Source organism: Heptranchias perlo, chromosome 35 (genome assembly GCF_035084215.1).
Source record: "Heptranchias perlo isolate sHepPer1 chromosome 35, sHepPer1.hap1, whole genome shotgun sequence".
Taxonomy (NCBI): Eukaryota; Metazoa; Chordata; class Chondrichthyes; order Hexanchiformes; family Hexanchidae; genus Heptranchias; species Heptranchias perlo.
Genome location: NC_090359.1, coordinates 24,368,343 through 24,390,415, shown reverse-complemented (window position 1 = coordinate 24,390,415; position 22,073 = coordinate 24,368,343). Strand labels below are relative to the sequence as shown.

At 53.7% G+C, this 22,073-nt stretch overlaps 1 protein-coding gene across 4 annotated transcripts in view; it reads right to left on the bottom strand.

The window, feature by feature from the left end:
* LOC137302470 (uncharacterized) overlaps positions 1–22,073 on the bottom strand; it is a 45,599-nt gene that overhangs the window by 2,320 nt on the left and 21,206 nt on the right. For 3 of the 4 annotated variants that reach the window (XM_067972159.1, XM_067972158.1, XM_067972160.1), the window contains 6 exons: positions 21,594–21,941; positions 17,201–17,518; positions 8,728–8,788; positions 3,671–4,030; positions 2,372–2,491; positions 1,175–1,242 (listed from right to left, as the gene is read on the bottom strand). In XM_067972159.1, coding sequence (XP_067828260.1) covers positions 3,943–4,030; positions 8,728–8,788; positions 17,201–17,518; positions 21,594–21,941 — 815 coding nt within the window. In that variant the 3' untranslated portion in view covers positions 1,175–1,242; positions 2,372–2,491; positions 3,671–3,942. Of the gene's footprint in view, positions 1–1,174; positions 1,243–2,371; positions 2,492–3,670; positions 4,031–8,727; positions 8,789–15,079; positions 15,655–17,200; positions 17,519–21,593; positions 21,942–22,073 lie in introns of those variants that run through there. The other variant, XM_067972161.1, reaches the window with a different exon arrangement.

Genomic DNA, 22,073 nt, shown 5'->3' with positions numbered 1-22,073 from the left:
TGTTTATTTCTCTCTGTCCCTCTAACTCTCTCTCTGACGTTATCTTCCTCTGCCTGTCTATCACCCTCTGTCTGTCTGTACCTGCCCTGGGAGTGTTTGATGGGACAGTGTAGAGGGAGCTTTACTCTGTGTCAAACCCGTGCTGTACCTGCCCTGGGAGTGTTTAATGGAGCAGTGTAGAGGGAGCTTCACTCTGTCTGTCATTCTGTATCTAATCTATCTATCTATCTGTCTGTCTGTCTATCTGTCTGTTTGTCTATCTATCTGTCTGTCTACCTATCTATCTGTCTGTCTGTCTACTTGTCTATCTATCTATCTATCTGTCTGTCTGTCTATCTGTCTGTCTGTCTACCTACCTATCTATCTGTCTGCCTATCTATCTCTCTACCTATCTATCTGTCTGTCTATCTGTCTGTCTGTCTACCTATCTCTCTCTATCTCTCTATCTAGTTCTCTATCTCCCTATCTATCTATCTCCCTATCTATCTATCTCCCCATCTATCTCTCTATCTGTCTATCTCTCTATATATCTATCCATCTCTCTATCTCTGTCTATCTATCTCTCTATCTATCTCTCTCTCTATCTATCTGTCTGTCTATCTCTCTATCTATCTATCTCTCTCTATCTATCTATCTATCTATCTGTCTGTCTACCTATCTCTCTCTCTATCTCTCTATCTATCTATCTATCTGTCTGTCTATCTCTCTATCTGTCTATCTAGCTATGTCTATCTCGCTCTATATCTTTCTATTTCTCTGTCTCTCTGTGTCTCTCCCTCTGCCTCTATCGTTCTTTGAATATCTAATGGTAGAAAATGGTGATTCAACAGAATCTCTCGCCCTCCAACCTCCCCCCACCTCCCTACTGCCCCCCCACCCCCCACCCCTGTAAATGGGGCCCTGGAGAAAGAAAAACCATCTGGAGTTATCCCAAACAACAATGTTAATGGTACAAGGGTCACAAACAAATTAACTGGTTGCCAAGGGTTTCAGCAAATGTACCGCATGAAATAAATGATCAGGGATGGGCACTGAGGCAAATGGTTAAAATTGGTCTGGAGAGTGCGGTGAGAGGGCGGGGGGTGAGGTCCATCAAAAATGGACAGGTTTCTTGTGGCAAAAAGCCCCTTATTTGTACCGAAACTGCCCTCTGTAAATTGCAGGACAAACTTGCCTTATTCTCCTTTGGTCGGGTACAGTCGTCATCTCCTTCTCCACCTTCCTGTGATCCTGATCTCGCTCCTGCAAGAATCGCACAAATATCAGTAGATAAGAATGAACGGAGGGGGTAGGGGGAGGAGAAAAGGCCAGTGGGTCCTTCATATCAACCCCTTAAAACATAATCCATACAGCTTGCACTGCTCTCAAATCTCCCTAACTGAGCGTAGGGCTGAAAAGAGGAGGAGGAGGTAAATCAGAACGCAATAGCTCGGCAACAATGAGCTTAGGGCTTAAGGAGGCCCCGTAAGGTTGTAGGAGGAAGGCATAGAATGAGTTGGAGATGGAGGCTGTGCAGTGGGTCTTTGTTTCAACACGGCGAGGACGCAAACAGCACGGAGAGCGTGGACAATGATTGGTGTGATATCTGGAGCTCGGGAGGAACAAGAGTGGGAAGTTCAGAGAGGGACCATCGGAGGATCAATGCAACAGACAGAAGGAATGAGAAAGGTAAGGCTGATGCCTGGTGGAGCAGAGATCTGGACTGTAGGATTGCTGAGGCACAAACGGTGCGCCTTGGTTCTGACAGCAAAATTAGTGACAATCACTCCAACCTGAAGTCGGGAACTGGAGGGAGCCCGACAGAATGTCAGCTGTGACTCAGTGGGTACTGCTCTTGCCCCCCCCCCCCCCCCGGGTCAGAAGGTCATTGCTTCGAGCCCCGCTCCCGAGACTCGAGCCCATAATCGAGGCTGACACTCCCAGTGCCGGTACCGCATTGTCGGAGATGCCGTCTTTCGGTATGAGATGTTAAACCGGGGCCCCGTTAAAGATTCCGCGGCACTATTTCGAAGCAGAGCGGGGGAGTTTGTCCTGGTGAACATCTGTCTCTCAACCTGCACCACTGTCTGCTGTTGGGGGACCAACTCCATGGGTGACCCTCTAGCGCCTCACGTAAGTGGTCACTCATTGTCTGAGCCTAGGGCAGTGAGTGTGAATGGCTGTCAGACGGATAGAAGGGATCCCACAGCACTATTTGAAGAGGATTAGGGGAGTTCTCCCAGTGTCCTGGCCAACATTTGTCTTTCTACAGCCAAACTGAAATAAACCTCCTCAGCAGCTCCCAGGACTGGACCCCGGGCATTAACATTCGCCTCCGTGTCTGTAAGTTCTGTGACATTTAAATAACCATTTACTGGCAGGCTATACTTACCCGGTCTGTTGCCTTTAAGCAGGAGACACCTTATACACAACACGCACAGGGGCATCCCAGCGACCAGCAGACCTGTCAGTGTCCAATACGGAGCCTTATAAAGATCAGGTGATCTTTCATCTGAAAAAGAGTTCGAACCTTCACATTAAATGCAGGTTCACTTCACCGAGAGATGTCCCTCATCACACTCCCGACAGTTCGTCCAAAGTCAGGGCTGCTTGGACCGATTTTACATTCAGTCCTGGATTGGCTAATAATCCTACTGGAACTTTCCATCTGGACAGACTGTTGGGGGAGAAAAACCTATCACACTTTCTGTTTTTTTTTTATTCGTTCATGGGATGTGGGCGTCGCTGGCGAGGCCGGCATTTATTGCCCATCTCTAATTGCCCCTTGAGAAGGTGGTGGTGAGCCGCCGCCTTGAACCGCTGCAGTCCGTGTGGTGAAGGTTCTCCCACAGTGCTGTTAGGAAGGGAGTTCCAGGATTTTGACCCAGCGACAATGAAGGAACGGCCGATATATTTCCAATTCGGGATGGTGTGTGACTTGGAGGGGAACGTGCAGGTGGTGTTGTTCCCATGTTCCTGCTGCCCTTGACCTTCTAGGTGGTAGAGGTCGCGGGTTTGGGAGGTGCTGTCGAAGAAGCCTTGGCGAGTAGCTGCAGTGCATCCTGTGGATGGTACACACTGCAGCCGCTGTGCGCCCTACTCCCCTGGTCTGTCCTACTCCCCTGAGCTCCCCCCCACCCCGTCTGATCGAATGCTGACTTAGCCAACCCCAGCCCCCAGGCCCCTCAGGTGTCAGCCGAGGCTCAGTGGGTCGCACTCTCCCCTCCGAGTCAGAAGGTCGTGGGTTCAAGTCCCAATCCAGAGACTTGAGCACAAAATCCAGGCTGACGCTCCCCAGTGCCGGTACTGAGGGAGTGCCGCACTGTCGGAGGTGCCGTCTTTCAGAGGAGACGTTAAACCGAGGCCCCGTCTGCCCCTCTCAGGTGGACGTAAAAGATCCCATGGCCACTATTTCGAAGAAGAGCGGGGGGAGTTCTCCCCCGGTGTCCTGTTTATCCCTTAACCAGCATCAGTAAAACAGATTATCTGGTCATTATCTCATTGCTGTTTGTGGGATCTTGCTGTGCGCAAATTGGCAGCCACGTTTCCTACATTACAACAGTGACTGCACTTCAAAAGTACTTAATTGGCTGTAAAGCGTTTTGGGACATCCTGAGGTCATGTAATGTGCTATATAAATGCAAGTTCTTTACTCTTGTTTGTTTATAAAATCACCGAGAAGCAGTATTACCTTGTGCATCGATGGTAAGGTTTGTCCCATCACCCTGTCCCTGTTTGATTGGAAGTGGTTTTTCTCTCTGCAAGTGACAATAATAAACCTTGTCGTCCTTCAGCTCAACGTTCCTGATCTGTAAAGTGGAGATTTGGGTTTTCCAATCAACGCTGACATTAAATCTCGGGTCTTCAGGAACCGTGCAACAATCTTTCGCTTGCCTGATCTTACAGGTGACGAGTGTGACATTTCCCTGTTTCCAGTCGATGAATGCTTCTGCCACTCGGAGTTTAAAGCTGCAATTTACAAGCACGTCTGCCCCTGGCTTGACGGAGAGAGTAGAGGGCGATTGTGAGACCAGCATTCCTGCCTGTGCAGCTGAAAGAGCGAAATAAAAGGTTTTTTTTTTGGAGTAACTCCTAAATAATTGGCCAGTCTTACTACACGGTAGGATCATTGCCCGCCTCCCATCTCGTGGTGCGGGGGGAGGGAGGCCTCACTTGCTGAGGCCATGGGGTAGATTTTCAACTTGGCATCCAGGGATAAAACTTGAGTTGTGGATTGGAGGTTAGCTGTAGAAACCGTTCAAAGTGACTGGACTGCAAATGCGTGAGAGGTGATGCTTCAGTTGTACAGAGCCTTGGTTAGACCCCATCTGGAGCGACTGCCTTCAGTTCTGGGCGCCGCGCCTCAGGAAGGATCTTGGAGGGGGTGCAGCGCGGATTCACCAGAATGATACCGGGTGTCAAACTCTGAAGTCAGGTCGCATCGACTTAGCTTGCGACCCCCCCCCCAGGACAGGAGGTCGAGGGGTGATCTGATCGAGGTGTTTCAAATCTTAAAAGGACTCGATAGGGTAAATACGGAGAAACTCTTTCCTCTGGCGGGGGAAATCAAGAACAAGGGCGACATAATCTTAAAATTAACGCCAGGCCATTCAGGAGGGAAATCAGGAAAACATTCTCACGCAAAGGGTCGTAGAAATCTGGAACTCTCCCCTCCCAAAAGGCCGTGGATGCTGTGGGGGGGGGGGTCTATTGAAACTTTCAAGACTGAGATGGATAGATTTTTGCCAGGTAAGGGGATCAAGGGAGATGGAACCAAGGCAGGTAAATGGGGTTGAGGTACAGATGAGCCACAGTTTAATTGAACGGCGGAGCAGGCCCGAGGGGCTGAATGGTCTCCTCCTGTCCCTATATTCCTAAATGAAAACCACGCAGTGTATTCAACGGGCAGCCAGTCCGTAAGGCCAGACGCCAACTAGAAAATCTACCCGCACATATCTGGTGTTCGCCTCCATGCAAAGCAGCTCTTGCTGCAAGTTCAGTTCTAAACCGTACAGTGTAACTCAGCGGCGCAGAGCAGGTTAAAATTGAAGATGGCGGGATCTGGGCGGGTTAGGCACCCGATCGATTTTAACCGCCCATCGACTCGGTTCTCCCCCCCGGGTGGGCGGACAGGCGGTTAGGGTCAATGTCGGTCCCCGGGGCACTGGGTTGGGTGGGTGGGTGGGTGGGTGGGGAACCGATGGGCCGAATTACCTTTTCTCCCTCTCGTGTTTACCTTTGGAAAACAGCAATTTAAAAATAAGATTTCTTTTTTCCCAACTCCACGATGCCTGATCATTCCAAAGAGCAAATTCCAAACGCCAACTTCTTGCCTTTGCTGCAACTTTTGACTCAAAACCCACCCTGACAGCCGCCTAGTTTAACAAAACAGTTGAAGCAGCCTTCAAAGGGGGGCCTGTGTTTTTATTGCACTGTGCTGTGTCCCTGTTACAACCATCCTGCCCCTGATGAACTGTAGCAATTCTAACGGCCGGATTAAAAAAAAACCTGCAAATCTTACACAGAATAGAATCTTACAGCACAGAAGGAGGCCATTCGGCCCATCATGCCCGTGCCGGCTCTTTGAAAGAGCTGTCCAATTAGTCCCACTCCCCCCTGCTCTTTCCCCCAAAGCCCTGCAAATTTTTCCCCTTCAAATATTTATCCAATTCCCTTTTGAAAGTTAAGAACATAAGAACATAAGAAATAGGAGCAGGAGTAGGCCAATCGGCCCCTCGAGCCTGCTCCACCATTCAATAAGATCATGGCTGATCTGATCCTAACCTCAAATCTAAATTCATGTCCAATTTCCTGCCCGCTCCCCGTAACCCCTAATTCCCTTTACTTCTAGGAAACTGTCTATTTCTGTTCTAAATTTATTTAATGATGTAGCTTCCACAGCTTCCTGGGGCAGCAAATTCCACAGACCTACTACCCTCTGAGTGAAGAAGTTTCTCCTCATCTCAGTTTTGAAAGAGCAGCCCCTTATTCTAAGATTATGCCCCCTCATTCTAGTTTCACCCATCCTTGGGAACATCCTCACCGCATCCACCCGATCAAGCCCCTTCACAATCTTATATGTTTCAATAAGATCGCCTCTCATTCTTCTGAACTCCAATGAGTAGAGTCCCAATCTACTCAACCTCTCCTCATATGTCCGCCCCCTCATCCCCGGGATTAACCGAGTGAACCTTCTTTGTACTGCCTCGAGAGCAAGTATGTCTTTTCTTAAGTATGGACACCAAAACTGTATGCAGTATTCCAGGTGCGGTCTCACCAATACCTTATATAACTATTGAATCTGCTTCCACCGCCTTTTCAGGCAGCACATTCCAGATCATAACAACTCGCTGCGTGAAAAACACTTTTTCCTCATGTCGCCTCCGATTCTTTTGCCAATTAACTTCAATCTGCATCCTCTGGTTACCGACCCTTCTGCCACTGGAAACAGTTTCTCCTTATTCACTCTATCTGAACCCTTTATGATTTTGAACACCTCTATTAAATCTCCCCTCATCTCAAGATAACAGATCGGGATTAGATGAAACCATTAATGGTGAGGAGGCAAGAACAGTAGCCTTATCGTCGATAGATTCAGATTATATCCCCTACCTTGAGGATCAAGGCCAAAGCAGACGGACAGGACGATGAAAGACCACAGGAGGACTTTTTGGTTCATTTCTCCTGGCCTGGAGAGGGATGGGTGTTTCTCTTTACCTTCTATCGCTGTGTAGTTTGACCTCAGTGCCCCTTCTCCCTCTGGGCGACGAGTCCGTTTAACAGACCTGAATGTTTTTCGTCGTGTGTTGCCTCACAGGATGTTTGTGGTTCTTTGAAGCAGGCCTGCCCTGCGGTTTGTGGGCCGTGTGACAGGATATCAGAACAAACATGGTCAAAGCTTTGCCGGTGACGGCAGCAATTCGAAGGAACGGGCAGAAGTCACGAGCGCAGGACCGTGCTTGACAGTAGAATTGCCTGACGCACTCCGCCTGGGTTCGCAGATGAGGAGTGGTCACTGAGGTGAGGTACCAGGGGCCAAATGGTTCAAACAACAAAAACTTGCATTTATACGGCACTGAGTGTAATGTATCCGAGTTTGCTGACGATACAAAGCTAGGTGGGAAAGTAAGCAGTGAGGAGGACACAAAGAGTCTGCAAAGGGATATCGACAGGTTAAGTGAGTGGGCAAGAAGGTGGCAGATGGTGTATAATGAGGGGAAATGTGAGGTTATTCACTTTGGTAGGAAGAATAGAAAAACAGAATATATTTTAAATGGTGAGAAACTATTAAATGTTGGTGTTCAGAGAGATTTGAGTGTCCTTGTACAAGGAACACAGAAAGTTGGCATGCAGGTACAGCAAGCAATTAGGAACGCAAATGGCATGTTGGCCTTTATTGCAGGGGGGTTGGAGTACAAGAGTAAGGAAGTCTTGCTGCAATTGTACAGGGCTTTGTTGAGACCACACCTGGAGTACAGCGTACAGTTTTGGTCTCCTTATCTAAGGAAGGATATACTTGCCTTAGAGGCGGTGCAATGAAGGTTCACTAGATTGATTCCTGGGATGAGAGGGTTGTCCTATGAGGAGAGATTGAGTAGAATGGGCCTCTTCTCTCTGGAGTTTAGAAGAATGAGAGGTTCCAATATCTCATTGAAACATATAAGATGCTGAGGGGGCTTGACAGGGTAGATGCTGAGAGGTTGTTTCCCCTGGCTGGAGAGTCTAGAACTAGAGGTCATGGTCTCAGGATAAGGGGTCGGCCATTTAGGACTGAGATGAGGAGGAATTTCTTCACTCAGAGGGTTGTGAATCTTTGGAATTCTCTACCCCAGAGGGCTGTGGATGCTGAGTCGTTGAGTATATTCAAGGCTGAGATCGATAGATTTTTGGACTCTAGGGGAATAACGGATATGGGGATTGGGCGGGAAAGTGGAGTTGAGGTCGAAGATCAGCCATGATCTTATTGAATGGTGGAGCAGGCTCGAGGGGCTGTGTGGCCTACTCCTGCTCCTATTTCTTACGTTCGTATGTTTTATTTAGCACCTTTAACGTAGTAAAGCGTCCCCAAGGCGGTTCAAAGGAGCACAATCAGACAAAAATTTGACACCGAGACGCGTAAAGAGATATTAGGACAGGAGTCACAGACGTAGGTTTTAAGGAGCGTCTTAAAGGAGGAGAGAGAGGCAGAGAGGTTTAGGGAGGGAATTCCAGAGCTTAGGGCCCTAGGCAGCTGAAGGCACGGCCGCCAATGGTGGAGCGATGGAAATCGGGGATGCGCAAGAGGTGAGAATTGGAGGAGAGCAGAGATCTCGGAGGGTTGTAGGGGCTGGAGGAGGTTACAGAGATAGGGAGGGGGCGAGGCCATGGAGGGATTTGAACACGAGGATGAGAATTTTAAATTCGAGTCATTGCCGGTCTGGAAGCCAATGTGGGTCAGCGAGCACAGTGGGTGATGGGTGAACGGGACTTGGTGCGAGTTAGGATACAGGCAGCGGAATTTTAGCTGAGCTGAATTTGATGGAGGGTGGAAGACGGGAGATCAGCCAGGAGAGCATTGGAGTAGTCGAGTCTGAAAGTGACAAAAGCCATTGGTGAGGGTTTCAGTGGCAGATGGGCTGAGGCAGGGTTGGAGACGGGCGATACCACGGAGGTGACGGAGAGGACATGGGGGTCAAAAGCTCAGCTCAGGGTCCAATAGGATGCCGAGGTTGCAGTCTGCTTCAGCCTCAGACAGTGGCCAGTTCTTACCTAGCACGAGCCAGGAGAAGAGGTAAGCAAGCTGGATGATGCAGGGTCTCAGGCGAATGTCCTTTAGAAAGAAAGAAAGAACAAACTTTTTTCATTATATTCACAACCTCAGCCAATAAACTACTTTTTTTGAAGTGTAGTCACTGTTGTGTGATGTAGGAAAATGTGGGGGCCAATTTGTGCAAAGCAAGATACCACAAACAGCAATGAGATAATGACCAGATTTCGTCATGTTGGTTGAGGGATAAACATTGGCCAGGACACCGGGGAGAACTCCCCCTGCTCTTCTTCGAAATAGTGGCCTTGGGATCTTTTACATCCACCCGAGAGGGCAAACATGGCCTCGGATTAACGTCTCATCCCAAAGACGGCACCTCCAACAGTGCAGCACTCCCTCAGTACCGGCACTGGGAGCGTCAGCATAGATTGCTCTGGATTTCAACGCAGCGAGGAAGCAGGGAGGTGGAGTAAATCGGGGGTGGGGGCGGAGCGCGGTGAGAGTCGGAGCTCAGGGGCGACTGGGAGGGAGGGAGGAATGTTCCGAGGAACGCTGGCCAATGTCAAAGTGAGCGAGACAAGATTAAAAAAAAGAGTCCTCACCACCCACCCCGCCTCCCCCGCCGCCAAGCCTGCTTCCCCCCCAACTTCACCCAGCCAGCCATTGTACATTTGCAAGTGCCAGAAGGCTTTTGGAGGTAATGAGGGGGAAGATTCGGCAACTCAGCAAGGAGATGGGAACCAGCAGGAAACCTCGCATCGAATCAGGTAGAATTTACAGCACAGAAACCGGCCATTCTGTTTCCGAACCATGCGTTCTATGTAAAGCAGCCAGACGTCCTGCATCCTCCACCAAAAGCGAACTGCTCAGGCAGATCTAGATGGAGCTCTGTGACACTTTGCACCGCAGATATTATCAGACCGAAATTTCCAGTCAGGGCTCGGCCATGCTCGACTTATGCGGTGTGAAATGTTGCAACACTTGTGCGATGTGAAATGTCCATCACACCTTCCAGACAAGTAAATCCGAGCAGCAGGGGGTTCCATTACCGCCTCATTCAGTATAAGAAACACTTCGATTTTTAGCCACTTGTGTAGAGCAGAACCCGCTGCTAAGAGAAACACAGGTCTGCAAACAACCCAGACTGCCAGTAAAGCCCAAGGTGGGGCTCGCTGACGTATTCTATTGGTAATTACACTGTTAACTGTGCCCAGGGGACTGAGAGTGGGGGGAGTATTGGGACTGAGGGTGGGGGGAGTGTGGGGACTGAGGGTGGGGGGAGTGTGGGGACTGAGGGTAGGGGGGAGTATTGGGACTGAGGGTAGGGGGGAGTATTGGGACTGAGAGTGGGGGGAGTGTGGGGACTGAGGGTAGGGGGGAGTATTGGGACTGAGGGTGGGGAGAGTGTGAGGACTGAGGGTGGAGGGAGTATTGGGACTGAGAGTGGGGGGAATGTGGGGACTGAGAGTGGGGGGAGTGTGGGGACTGAGAACGGGGGGAGTGTGGGGACTGAGAACGGGGGGAGTGTGGGGACTGAGAACGGGGGGAGTGTGGGGACTGAGAACGGGGGGAGTGTGGGGACTGAGAACGGGGGGAGTGTGGGGACTGAGAACGGGGGGAGTGTGGGGACTGAGAACGGGGGGAGTGTGGGGACTGAGAAGGGGGGGGAGTGTGGGGACTGAGAAGGGGGGGGAGTGTGGGGAGTGTGGGGACTGAGAAGGGGGGGGGAGTGTGGGGACTGAGAACGGGGGGGAGTGTGGGGACTGAGAACGGGGGGAGTGTGGGGACTGAGAACGGGGGGGGAGTGTGGGGACTGAGAACGGGGGGAGTGTGGGGACTGAGAACGGGGGGAGTGTGGGGACTGAGAACGGGGGGAGTGTGGGGACTGAGAGTGGGGGGAGTGTGGGGACTGAGAACGGGGAGAGTGTGAGGACTGAGGGTGGAGGGAGTATTGGGACTGAGGGTAGGGGGAGTATTGGGACTGAGGGTAGGGGGAGTATTGGGACTGAGGGTAGGGGGAGTATTGGGACTGAGAGTGGGGGGAGTATTGGGACTGAGGGTAGGGGGGAGTATTGGGACTGAGAGTGGGGGGAATGTGGGGACTGAGAGTGGGGGGAGTGTGGGGACTGAGGGTAGGGGGGAGTATTGGGACTAAGGGTGGGGAGAGTGTGAGGACTGAGGGTGGGGGGAGTATTGGGACTGAGAGTGGGGGGAATGTGGGGACTGAGAGTGGGGGGAGTATTGGGACTGAGAGTGGGGAGAGTGTGGGGACTGAGGGCAGGGGGAGTATTGGGACTGAGAGTGGGGGGAATGTGGGGACTGAGAGTCGGGGGAGTATTGGGACTGAGAGTGGGGGGAATGTGGGGACTGAGAGTCGGGGGAGTATTGGGACTGAGAGTGGGGAGAGTGTGGGGACTGAGAGTGGGGAGAGTGTGGGGACTGAGGGTGGGGGGAGTGTGGGGACTGAGAGTGGGGGGAGTGTGGGGACTGAGAGTGGGGGGAGTGTGGGACTGACGGTGGGGGGGTGTACGGGGACCAAGGGTGGGGGGAGTACGGGGACCGAGGGTGGGGGCGGTGTACGGGGACCGAGGGTGGGGGGAGTACGGGGACCGAGGGTGGGGGCGGTGTATGGGGACCGAGGGTGGGGGGAGTACGGGGACCGAGGGTGGGGGGAGTGTGGGGACTGAGAGTGGGGGGAGTGTGGGGACTGAGAGTGGGGGGAGTGTGGGACTGGCGGTGGGGGGGTGTACGGGGACCGAGGGTGGGGGCCGTGTATGGGGACCGAGGGTGGGGGGAGTACGGGGACCGAGGGTGGGGGCGGTGTATGGGGACCGAGGGTGGGGGGAGTACGGGGACCGAGGGTGGGGGGTGTACGGGGACCGAGGGTGGGGGGAGTACGGGGACCGAGGGTGGGGGGAGTACGGGGACCGAGGGTGGGGGGAGTACGGGGACCGAGGGTGGGGGGAGTACGGGGACCGAGGGTGGGGGGTGTACGGGGACCGAGGGTGGGGGGAGTACGGGGACCGAGGGTGGGGGGTGTACGGGGACCGAGGGTGGGGGAGTACGGGGACCGAGGGTGGGGGCGGTGTATGGGGACCGAGGGTGGGGGGAGTACGGGGACCGAGGGTGGGGGGAGTACGGGGACCGAGGGTGGGGGCGGTGTATGGGGACCGAGGGTGGGGGGAGTACGGGGACCGAGGGTGGGGGGAGTACGGGGACCGAGGGTGGGGGGAGTACGGGGACCGAGGGTGGGGGGTGTACGGGGACCGAGGGTGGGGGGAGTACGGGGACCGAGGGTGGGGCATATATTAGCAGAGTGCAGAGCCCCAGCCCGGGTGACGGGATCCTATTGTCGATGGGGGCCCATTGAGCGCAGTGTTGCACAGTGAGGAACAGCCCTCTCTACAGGTGGGAGGCCTCAATCCCAGGTGTGATTGGGACCAAAGGCCCAAAACAAGGGACAGTTGGCGATTTCCAAAGCTGAATGGTTCATGGTGAAACATCACTGACAGAGACCCTCCCTCTCTTTAACAGCACTGTTTATTTATAATTAATGTTTTTTTCGTAATTTAATTCCCTGCATCCTTCCTGTGTTGAAGTAACAGCCCCAATATTTATGGGGCGGAGGGGAGGGATATGAGGGTGAGTGTCAGCCCCCGGAAACCTGGAAAGACCGGGAAGGCGGAGGCTCTGCCGAATTTAACGGCAGGACCTGCTTAGAAATTTTTTACTCCGTTTGCCTCTCGGCAGCCAGACAGATTGAGAGGCTGGTCCCCAGCGACCGAGGAGATCGGGGATCAGAGGGGAGAGATCGCGGGGGGGGGGGAAGAGAGGGATCGCGGGGGGGGGGCGGGGAGAGAGGGATCGCGGGGGGGGAAAGAGAGATCGCGGGGGGGGAGAGAGGGATCGCGGGGGGGGAAAGAGAGATCGCGGGGGGGGGGGAGAGAGAGATCGCGGTGGGGGGGGGGGAGAGAGGGATCGCGGGGGGGGAAAGAGAGATCGCAGGGGGGGAGAGAGAGGGATCGCGGGGGGGAGAGAGGGATCGCGGTGGGGGGAGAGAGAGATCGCGGGGGGGGAGAGAGGGATCGCGGGGGGGAGAGAGGGATCGCGGGGGGGGAGAGAGGGATCGCGGGGGGGGAGAGAGAGATCGCGGGGGGGAGAGAGAGATCGCGGGGGGGGAGAGAGAGATCGCGGGGGGGGGGAGAGAGAGATCGCGGGGGGGGGAAGAGAGAGATCGCTGGGGGGGGAAGAGAGAGATCGCGGAGGGGGGGGGAGGAGAGATCGCGGGGGGGGAGAGAGAGATCGCGGGGGGGGAGAGAGAGATCGCGGGGGGGGGAGAGAGAGATCGCGGGGGGGGGAGAGAGAGATCGCGGGGGGGGGGAGAGAGAGATCGCGGGGGGGGGGAGAGAGAGATCGCGGGGGGGGGAAGAGAGAGATCGCGGGGGGGGAGAGAGAGATCGCGGGGGGGGGAGAGAGAGATCGCTGGGGGGGGGAGAGAGAGATCGCGGGGGGGGAAGAGAGAGATCGCGGAGGGGGGGGGAGGAGAGATCGCGGGGGGCGAAGAGAGAGATCGCGGGGGGGGAGAGAGGGATCGCGGGGGGGGGGAGAGAGAGATCGCGGGGGAGAGAGATCGTGGGGGAGAGAGAGATCCCGGGGGGAGAGGTCGCGGCGGGGAGAGGTCGCGGCGGGGAGAGGTCGCGGCGGGGAGAGGTCGCGGTGGGGGAGAGGTCGCGGTGGGGGAGAGGTCGCGGCGGGGAGAGGTCGCGGTGAGGGAGAGGTCGCGGTGGGGGAGAGGTCACGGTGGGGGAGAGGTCGCGGTGGGGGAGAGGTCACGGTGGGGGAGAGGTCGCGGCGGGGAGAGGTCGCGGCGGGGAGAGGTCGCGGCGGGGAGAGGTCGCGGCGGGAGAGGGTTGAGGAGGGGAAGGCTGTGGTTTTATATGTCCAAGGCGGGATGGTGTGTGAGTTGATGGGGATATTTTGTGCAGGTACCTGTGACGCAGCACTGTGTGGAGCTCCACGTGGCGGAGGTGGACGGCAAGCCTGGCGAGGCTGGTGATGTTGCTCGTCCCCATCCTGACGGTGTGAGTTTGAGGGGGTCCGCAAAGTCGGTAAATGTGTTTGCACAGCAGAGCTCAGGGTATAAATTAATAATTTTGAGTGGAAGTGACAGAGTGCAATAAATGAGATATTCCCAAGTGTCAAAATAATCCTTTGCATCTCCCACTGGCTGCTGACTGAAACTTGTCTGTTCCAACAGGGAAACACACTGAGGATCCATGAAAATTGCACCCCTGCCAAAATCTCCAGTCAATGAGGTCTGTCAAGTATCTCAACTGGGTAAGTAAGTATTTAAATGGTCATCCGGCCGGCTTTAATTGCCGGTGGGAGTCCTGCATGCGGGAGCTGCGCGCGCACCCGAACGCGTCATCGGGGAACCCGGAAGTGGGCGTGTTGGAGCCGGGGCTCCGGACCCGCTCCGGGATTCCCCGATTTTAGGAGGGCCCCCCCCTGCCCCGAACGCACCCGCTTGGCCATCCTAAAATCGGCCCCAATGACTCAACCAGGTCACGGAAGCCCAGTGAAAGTCTGCAGCTTTGGGCTGACCCTCAGGGCATCCATTGACTATCGGTCGCTGCCACTCTGGAAGCCACCAATGTCCCGAGAAGACTCCGCCCGCCCCCCACCCCCCGGCCGTCTTGCTGCTGTGGGGGTTTCCCGGGATGTCCCCTCTCTCCAGGGGCGTTCCTGCAGGTCGCGAGGAAGTTTCGTCCAACTGTGACTTCCAAGTGACGACTTCTGAGTTCCCCATCATCTGAACCACCTGGAAACCACCTCTGCACTGTCAGGGCATGAGATTATCGCTCCCGCGCCATTGTTCCTTTGAAGACTGGGGTCCCTGAGGTCTGGGTCTGTGGGCTTCCCAGCTCAGGGCGGTCATCTCTGCCCCCTCGGGCTGAGCTCTGTGCCTGGATTCTCGAGATGGGGCTCCTGATGCACAAGGCTCTGTGTGAAGTGGTTAATCCCGCCCGAGTGAGTTGCAGGAGGAGAAGACCAGTCCATTTAACCCATCCCCAATGAGGGGCGGGAGTGGGTCATGGGGGGCGGGGGGGTTGGAAAAGGGGGGTGAATTGTTAAAAACGTGAAACCTGACCCCCAACCCACTGCGAACTTTAGTTTTACCACAGCGTGTTTGGGGACGGTCAAGTAACCCGTTATCTCTTGGATTATTGTTCTCCTTCTATCACACAGCGGCCTTGTCCAGCAAGGAGGATGACAAGGGTCAGTCACAAGTCAAAGGTTAACAGTTTACTAAGCAGACTAAGCCACATGCTCGGCAAAATAGGCAGCACGGCCCGCAGAGCACGATGGTTAGTAGCACCAAGAAAAAGACGTCAATTTTTCCCTATTTCCAATATTCTTACAGGAATCACAACTCAGACGCGTGATAAATGGTTTCGATTCGCTGGACTGAAAGATTTAATTTCCGTACTTGGGGGCGAGGTGGGAGGGGGTGGGTATAAACTTGGAGGGGAACGTGCGGGTGGTGTTGTTCCCATGTGCCTGCTGCTCTTGTCCTTCTAAGTGGTGGAGGTCGCGGGTTTGGGAGGTGCTGTCAAAGAAGCCGGGCTGCTTTATCCTGGATGGTGTCGAGCTTCTTGAGTGTTGTTGGAGCTGCACTCATCCAAGCAAGTGGAGAGTATTCCATCACACTCCTGACTGGTGCCTTGGAGATGGTGGAAATGCTTTGGGGAGTCAGGAGGTGAGTCACTCGCCACAGAATACCCAGCCTCTGACCTGCTCTTGTAGGCACAGTATTTATATGGCTGGTCCAGTTAAGATAGCAGCAATGAGGAAGAATTCAGCCAGTAACAGAGCCGCGGAGTACTGGCAGTGCCTTCCGAGTCCTGCCTCAGCACCACTTGTTGACTCTATTGGATGAACATCAGTGGAAGTTGTTAAAAAACGAACTGGAACAACTCACAATCACTTCAAATATTGAGTGGCCAAGTGTTAAGAGTTTATCATGCAAACCCATGTCGATGGTCTTACAGCGGCCCGGTCAGCACACCAGTGTCCATATGAACTAAACCCTCTGGTTCATTCCCTCTGCTCCCACTCACTGCTACCCAAGCCCCCACTTCCCCGCACACTTCCACTCGCCCCCCGTACCCCCGCCGCACCCATTCCCACCTGCGTCCGCACTTCCCCCCCGCACATTCCCGCACTCACCCCCTCATCCCCCCCTCTCCAACCCACACCCCCTCCAACTCCTACCTGAGACTCCATTCTCCCCCAAACCCACCACCAAAGCCCCCCCGCCAACCAAAGTCCCCACTGAACCGGTACTCGCCAATTGGGGGAGATGGGGAACAGTCTCTCCTTCAACTTATATGGAGCCTTCAGTGGGGGAGGGGGAGATAATCCGAGGGGAAAGCACATGGGGGGCACCGGAATTGAGCGGGACGAGAGGACGGGGCATTAACGTTCCTCCTGATTCCAGAGATATCGTTGAAACACGTTTTACCGTCTCGCCGAGCGCTCTCCGCGCTGGCTTTCAGAGCCCGGTTGGTTTCGGCCGAGTACCAACGAGAGGAGCTCCGCCCGTTGGCACGCCCGGCTGAGACCAGGGACCGCTCTGGCGCCCATTTTGCACGACTGGATTGGAATGGCGGGCGGGCGAGGGACGGGCAGCGGGAACGGAGCGGCGAGGAGCCAGCAGCCATTTTGCCTGCTCCGTTCCCGTCCGAAAACCGGGGGGGGGGGGGGGTCAAGGGTGGGTGGGGGGGGGGGGATGTAAATCGGTCCCGCTGTGTGTGTGTGTGGGAGGGAGGGAGAGGGGGGGTGATTCGTTTTCGAGTGGCCCTCGCCCGCAGTTAATAGGGCAGGAGCGGCCTCAAAATGGAGGTCGGTGGCCTCAAAATGGAGGCCGGTGGCCTCACCGCCCCCCCCCGGTAACAGCACGTGACGCGGCCGGTGCTACTTTAAAAGGGGCCTACTGCTGGGGTGTCCGCAGCGCCCGCCTGATTCAGGCGATATGTTACGGAAATCGGGCTTCTGGGCCGTAAATAGTATCTCCCCGCGCCCCCCCCCCCCCCACCCCCCCGATCACCAGTGTCGGGAGGAACTGGTCGGAAACCCACGCACTGCAGGCTCCACGGGCGACGGGAGAGAAGAGGCCCCGGGTCCCCCCACCCACAGCGATCGCGACCCCCGCCCCCCCCCCCCCCCACCCCACCTCCCAACGCCCCGCCCCCGCAATTTCCTTTCCCGGCGTCAGCCTCCGGCCCGATTTTCAGGCTTCGATCTGCGGGGCGCGGCTCGCCTGCCCAATTTAACTGAGCCTCAAAATGGTGGCAGCCTCTTCACTGCCGGAATGGGCGGCAAAATCTAACCCCGTTTGTTCCCTGAGGTGCTGGCGGGCGTGACGAATGATAGAGGAAGGACAAAGTAAGGGGAGACTCAGATTAGACTTACCGGCGACAGTGACGTTCATGAACGCACACCTCTTTGGTCGGGCGGGGTCATCACCAAGACAACATTGGTACTGACCTCCTCGGGTGGCACTTCCATCGCCAGGTTCAAACCTCACCATGCGATTCCCATCCCAGAACGCTGCCGTCGAAATCCTTTCATTGCGCACGAGAATGTCGTCAGATGAACCATCGCCGTAACTCCACGTCACGGCCGATGCCGTTGAATTGAAGCAGTTTGGGTTAAAGCCGCAGTGGAGCTCCAACACTTCACCAGCCATCACAGTAACCTGGGAGGAGGCTGCCCAGACAGCATCTTCACCTGCGAACATTGGAACAAGACAGACTGGGACGAGGGGAAGCTAGACGCATGTGAACACACAAGACGTTACATTGATGATATAAGGTAAGTTTTTTTTTTATTCGTTCATGGGACGTGGGCGTCGCTGGCGAGGCCGGCATTTATTGCCCATCCCTAATTGCCCCTTGAGAAGGTGGTGGTGAGCCGCCTTCTTGAACCGCTGCAGTCCGTGTGGTGACGGTTCTCCCACAGTGCTGTTAGGAAGGGAGTTCCAGGATTTTGACCCAGCGACGATGAAGGAACGGCCGATATATTTCCAAGTCGGGATGGTGTGTGACTTGGAGGGGAACGTGCAGGTGGTGTTGTTCCCATGTGCCAGCTGCCCTTGTCCTTCTAAGTGGTAGAGGTCACGGGTTTGGGAGGTGCTGTCGAAGAAGCCTTGGCGAGTTGCTGCAGTGCATCCTGTGGATGGTACACACTGCAGCCACGGTGCGCCGGTGGTGAAGGGAGTGAATGTTTAGGGTGGTGGATGGGGTGCCAATCAAGCGGGCTGCTTTGTCCTGGATGGTGTCGAGCTTTTTGAGTGTTGTTGGAGCTGCACTCATCCAGGCAAGTGGAGAGTATTCCATCACACTCCTGACTTGTGCTTTGTAGATGGTGGAAAGGCTTTGGGAGGCAGGAGGTGAGTCACTTGCCACAGAATTCCCAGCCTCTGACCTGCTCTTGTAGCCACAGTATTTATGCGGCTGGTCCAGTTAAGTTTCTGGTCAATGATGACCCCCAAGATGTTGATGGTGGGGGATTCGGCGATGGTAATGCCGTTGAATGTCAAGGGGAGGTGGTTAGACTCTCTCTTGTTGGAGATGGTCATTGCCTGGCACTTGTCTGGCGCGAATGTTACTTGCCACTTATGAGCCCAAGCCTGGATGTTGCCCAGGTCTTGCTGCATGCGGGCTCGGACTGCTTCATTATCTGAGGGCATTATCTGTAGCATCCTTGGGAGGAAAAAGGTGACTTTGGACCTCTGGTTCCCAAAGCTCTCCACCACTGGGGGTTTTCCTCTCCTCATGTCTGGGTCTGTTGTGGGCTAATCGATAGAGATTGATGGCTACGATTAATCAACGACTGCATTATCGTCGTATCATGCGACTACCAGGATGGTTTCAGGCGAACTAGATGGACCTTGGCCATTATAGGAATCGCTATCTCTCTGATTTTCAGTTGTCGCACTCTCTGATGTGCATATCAGAACGTTGGATGCAACAGTTCTGATTCTAGCTCCCACTACACAGCATGTCCAATATTCAAATATGTATTTTGCTTTTGATTCCAATATGTATTCCTGTCGTCCAATGCTTTGAACTGGAATCGGCAAGAACGGAAAATTTACCCTCAAACACCACTGCAATTAATCTAAGTATTAAATGAAAGTAGCCCGCAGTTATTTTCGCTGGTCCTACCAGATGAATGTTGAACATGTGAGTATCAATTGCCGCCCGCTGCTATTTTAAGAGATGCTGAGCACTTTATTTTAGACTAATGTCAAGGTTTCATCCTTGGCTCAGTGGGTCGCTCTCTCCCCTTCAAGTCTGAAGGTCGTGGGTTCACGTTTCACTCCAGAGCACAAAATCCAGGCCGATATTCCCAGTGCCAGTACCAAGGGAGTGCTGCACTGTCAGAGGTGCCGTCTTTCGGATGAGGCGTTAAACCGAGGCCCCGTCTGCCCCTCTCAGGTGGACGTAAAAGATCCAACGGCCGCTATTTCGAAGAAGAAAAGGGGAGTTCTCCTCGGTGTCCTGGGGCCAACATTTATCCCTCGGACAACATCACTGAAAACAGATGACCTGGTCATTTATCACATTGCTGTTTGTGGGATCTTGCTGTGCGCAAACTGGCTGCCGCGTTTCCTACATTACAACAGTGACTACACTTCAAAAGTAACTAATTGTCTGTAAAGCGCTTTGGGACGCCCTGAGGTCGTGAAAGGCGCTATATAAATGCAACTCTTTCTTTCTCTAGCTGATCTCCCGTGGCGTTGCTCACTGGTTGTTAAGACCAAGTGACTCCTTCAGATGAAGCAAGGTGGGAGAGGTAATTGGGCCAAGGGTGAGCAGAAGCATCACAGTAGGTACAGCACAGAAGGAGGCCATTCGGCCCATCATGCCCGTGCCGGCTCTTTGAAAGAGCTCTCCAATTAGTTCCACTCCCCTGCTCGATCCCCACAGCCCTGTAAATTTTTTCCCTTCAAGTATTTATCCAATTCCCTTTTGAAAGTTACTATTGAATCTGCTTCCACCGCCCTTTCAGGCAGCGCGTTCCAGATCATCACAACTCGCTGCGTAAAAAAACGTTTCCTCATGTCGCCTCTGGCTCTTTTGCCGATCGCCTTAAATCTGTGTCCTCTGGTTACCGACCCTTCTGCCACTGGAAACGATTTCTCCTTATTTAGTCTATCAAAACCCTTCATGATTTTGAACACCTCTATTAAATCTCCCCTTAACCTTCTCTGCTCTGAGGAGAACAATTCCAGCTTCTCCAGTCTCTCCCCGTAACTAAAGTCCCTCATCCCTGGTACCATTCTAGTAAATCTCTTCTGCAGCCGCTCATAAGAAGTAATTCTTTGAAGTCACATATTCTGTCCGTACTTTTATATTTGTATTATAAATTCCTATCTCCACATTTATGATAGAAGCTGCCTGTGCAAACTTGTCACACTGCAATTACTCCCTCCCTTCCAGTGGTGCTGCTGCAGTATCACAATCTTTTTTATTCGTTCATGGGATGTGGGCGTCGCTGGCGAGGCCGGCATTTATTGCCCATCCCTAATTGCCCCTTGAGAAGGTGGTGGTGAGCCGCCTTCTTGAACCGCTGCAGTCCGTGTGGTGAAGGTTCTCCCACAGTGCTGTTAGGAAGGGAGTTCCAGGATTTTGACCCGGCGACGATGAAGGAACGGCCGATATATTTCCAAGTCGGGATGGTGTGTGACTTGGAGGGGAACGTGCAGGTGGTGTTGTTCCCATGCGCCTGCTGCTCTTGTCCGTCCAGGTGGTAGAGGTCGCGGGTTTGGGAGGTGCTGTCGAAGAAGCTTTGGCGAGTTGCTGCAGTGCATCCTGTGGATGGTACACACTGCAGCCACTGTGCGCCGGTGGTGAAGGGAGTGAATGTTTAGGGTGGTTGATGGGGTGCCAATCAAGCGGGCTGCTTTGTCCTGGATGGTGTCGAGCTTCTTGAGTGTTGTTGGAGCTGCACTCATCCAGGCAAGTGGAGAGTATTCCATCACACTCCTGACTTGTGCCATTGCAGGGGAGCGTGTAGTTACAGTGCAATAAATTTACATAGGCAATTCGCATTATAAATAGGACTTTTATAACGGAAAAAGGTTGACAGGAATTGCGTGCAGATGTAAGATTTGAAACATATTATATAGATGGGTTGACGGTTCTATGTAAATTGTGGGGAGGAGTTTGATACGAGCCATTTTCCTAAACCCAGCCGACAGTGGGCTGCCTCGCTAGTAACCAGCATGGAATCATAGAGAGGTTACAGCATGGAAGGAGGCCATTTGGCCCATCGAGTCCATGCCGGCTCTGTGGCAAGAACAATCCAGCTAGTCCCACTCCCCCGCCCTATCCCAGTAGCCCTGCAATTTTTTTCCTTTCAAGTACTTATCCAGTTCCCCTTTGAAGGCCATGATTGAATCTGCCTCCACCACCCCCCTCGGGCAGTGCATTCCAGATCCTAACCACTCACTGCACAAAAAGTTTTTCCTCATGTCACCTTTGGTTCCAATCACCTTAAATCTATGTCTTCTGGCTCTTGACCCTTCCACCGATGGGAACAGTTACTCTGTCTGGACCCTTCATGATTTTGAATACCTCGATCAAATCTCCTCTCAACCTTCTCTGTTCCAAGGAGAACAACCCCAGCTTCTCCAGTCTATCCACCTAACTAATGGGGTCAGGGAATCAGAGGGTGACCCTACTTCTGGTCCGTGCTTGCATCTGGCAAACTTTGCTTTGCAGGCAAGCCAGGCAAAATGACCCTTTCAGCTTTGGAAAGGCTACACCCCGCCCCGTTGCCATTAAAATCTCCTCACCTCGATTTACTTCCAGGCATATTTCAGAGCACGTTTCACTTTTGGATTCCGGATGTAGACGGACGTAGCAGATATATGTGCCTCCGTCCTGCGACGTAATGCCCCTGATAGTCAGCTCAGCATCTTTTTTCTTGTTCCAATCTTGCTGAATTCCTGTTCTGTGCTTATATATGATGTCCTGGGCACTGCTGGGAGGTTCTGCATGGACCACCAGATCAGAAGAAGCAACTTTTTTCTGCCAGGTAACCTCTGCTTGCTCTCCTCCACCTGTAAAATGACAAGGAAGGAGAGCAGTCCCTCCACATACTGCCTGATGTTTTAAGCTGTGCTCGGTACACACGGACTGGCCTGTGGGATGGATGTACTCCATTATTACATTGGCATAGCTTCCAACAAGAACAACAAAACTTTGCATTTATACAGCACCGTTAACAGAGTAAAATGTCCCAAGGTGCTTCACAGGAGCGACATCACACAAAG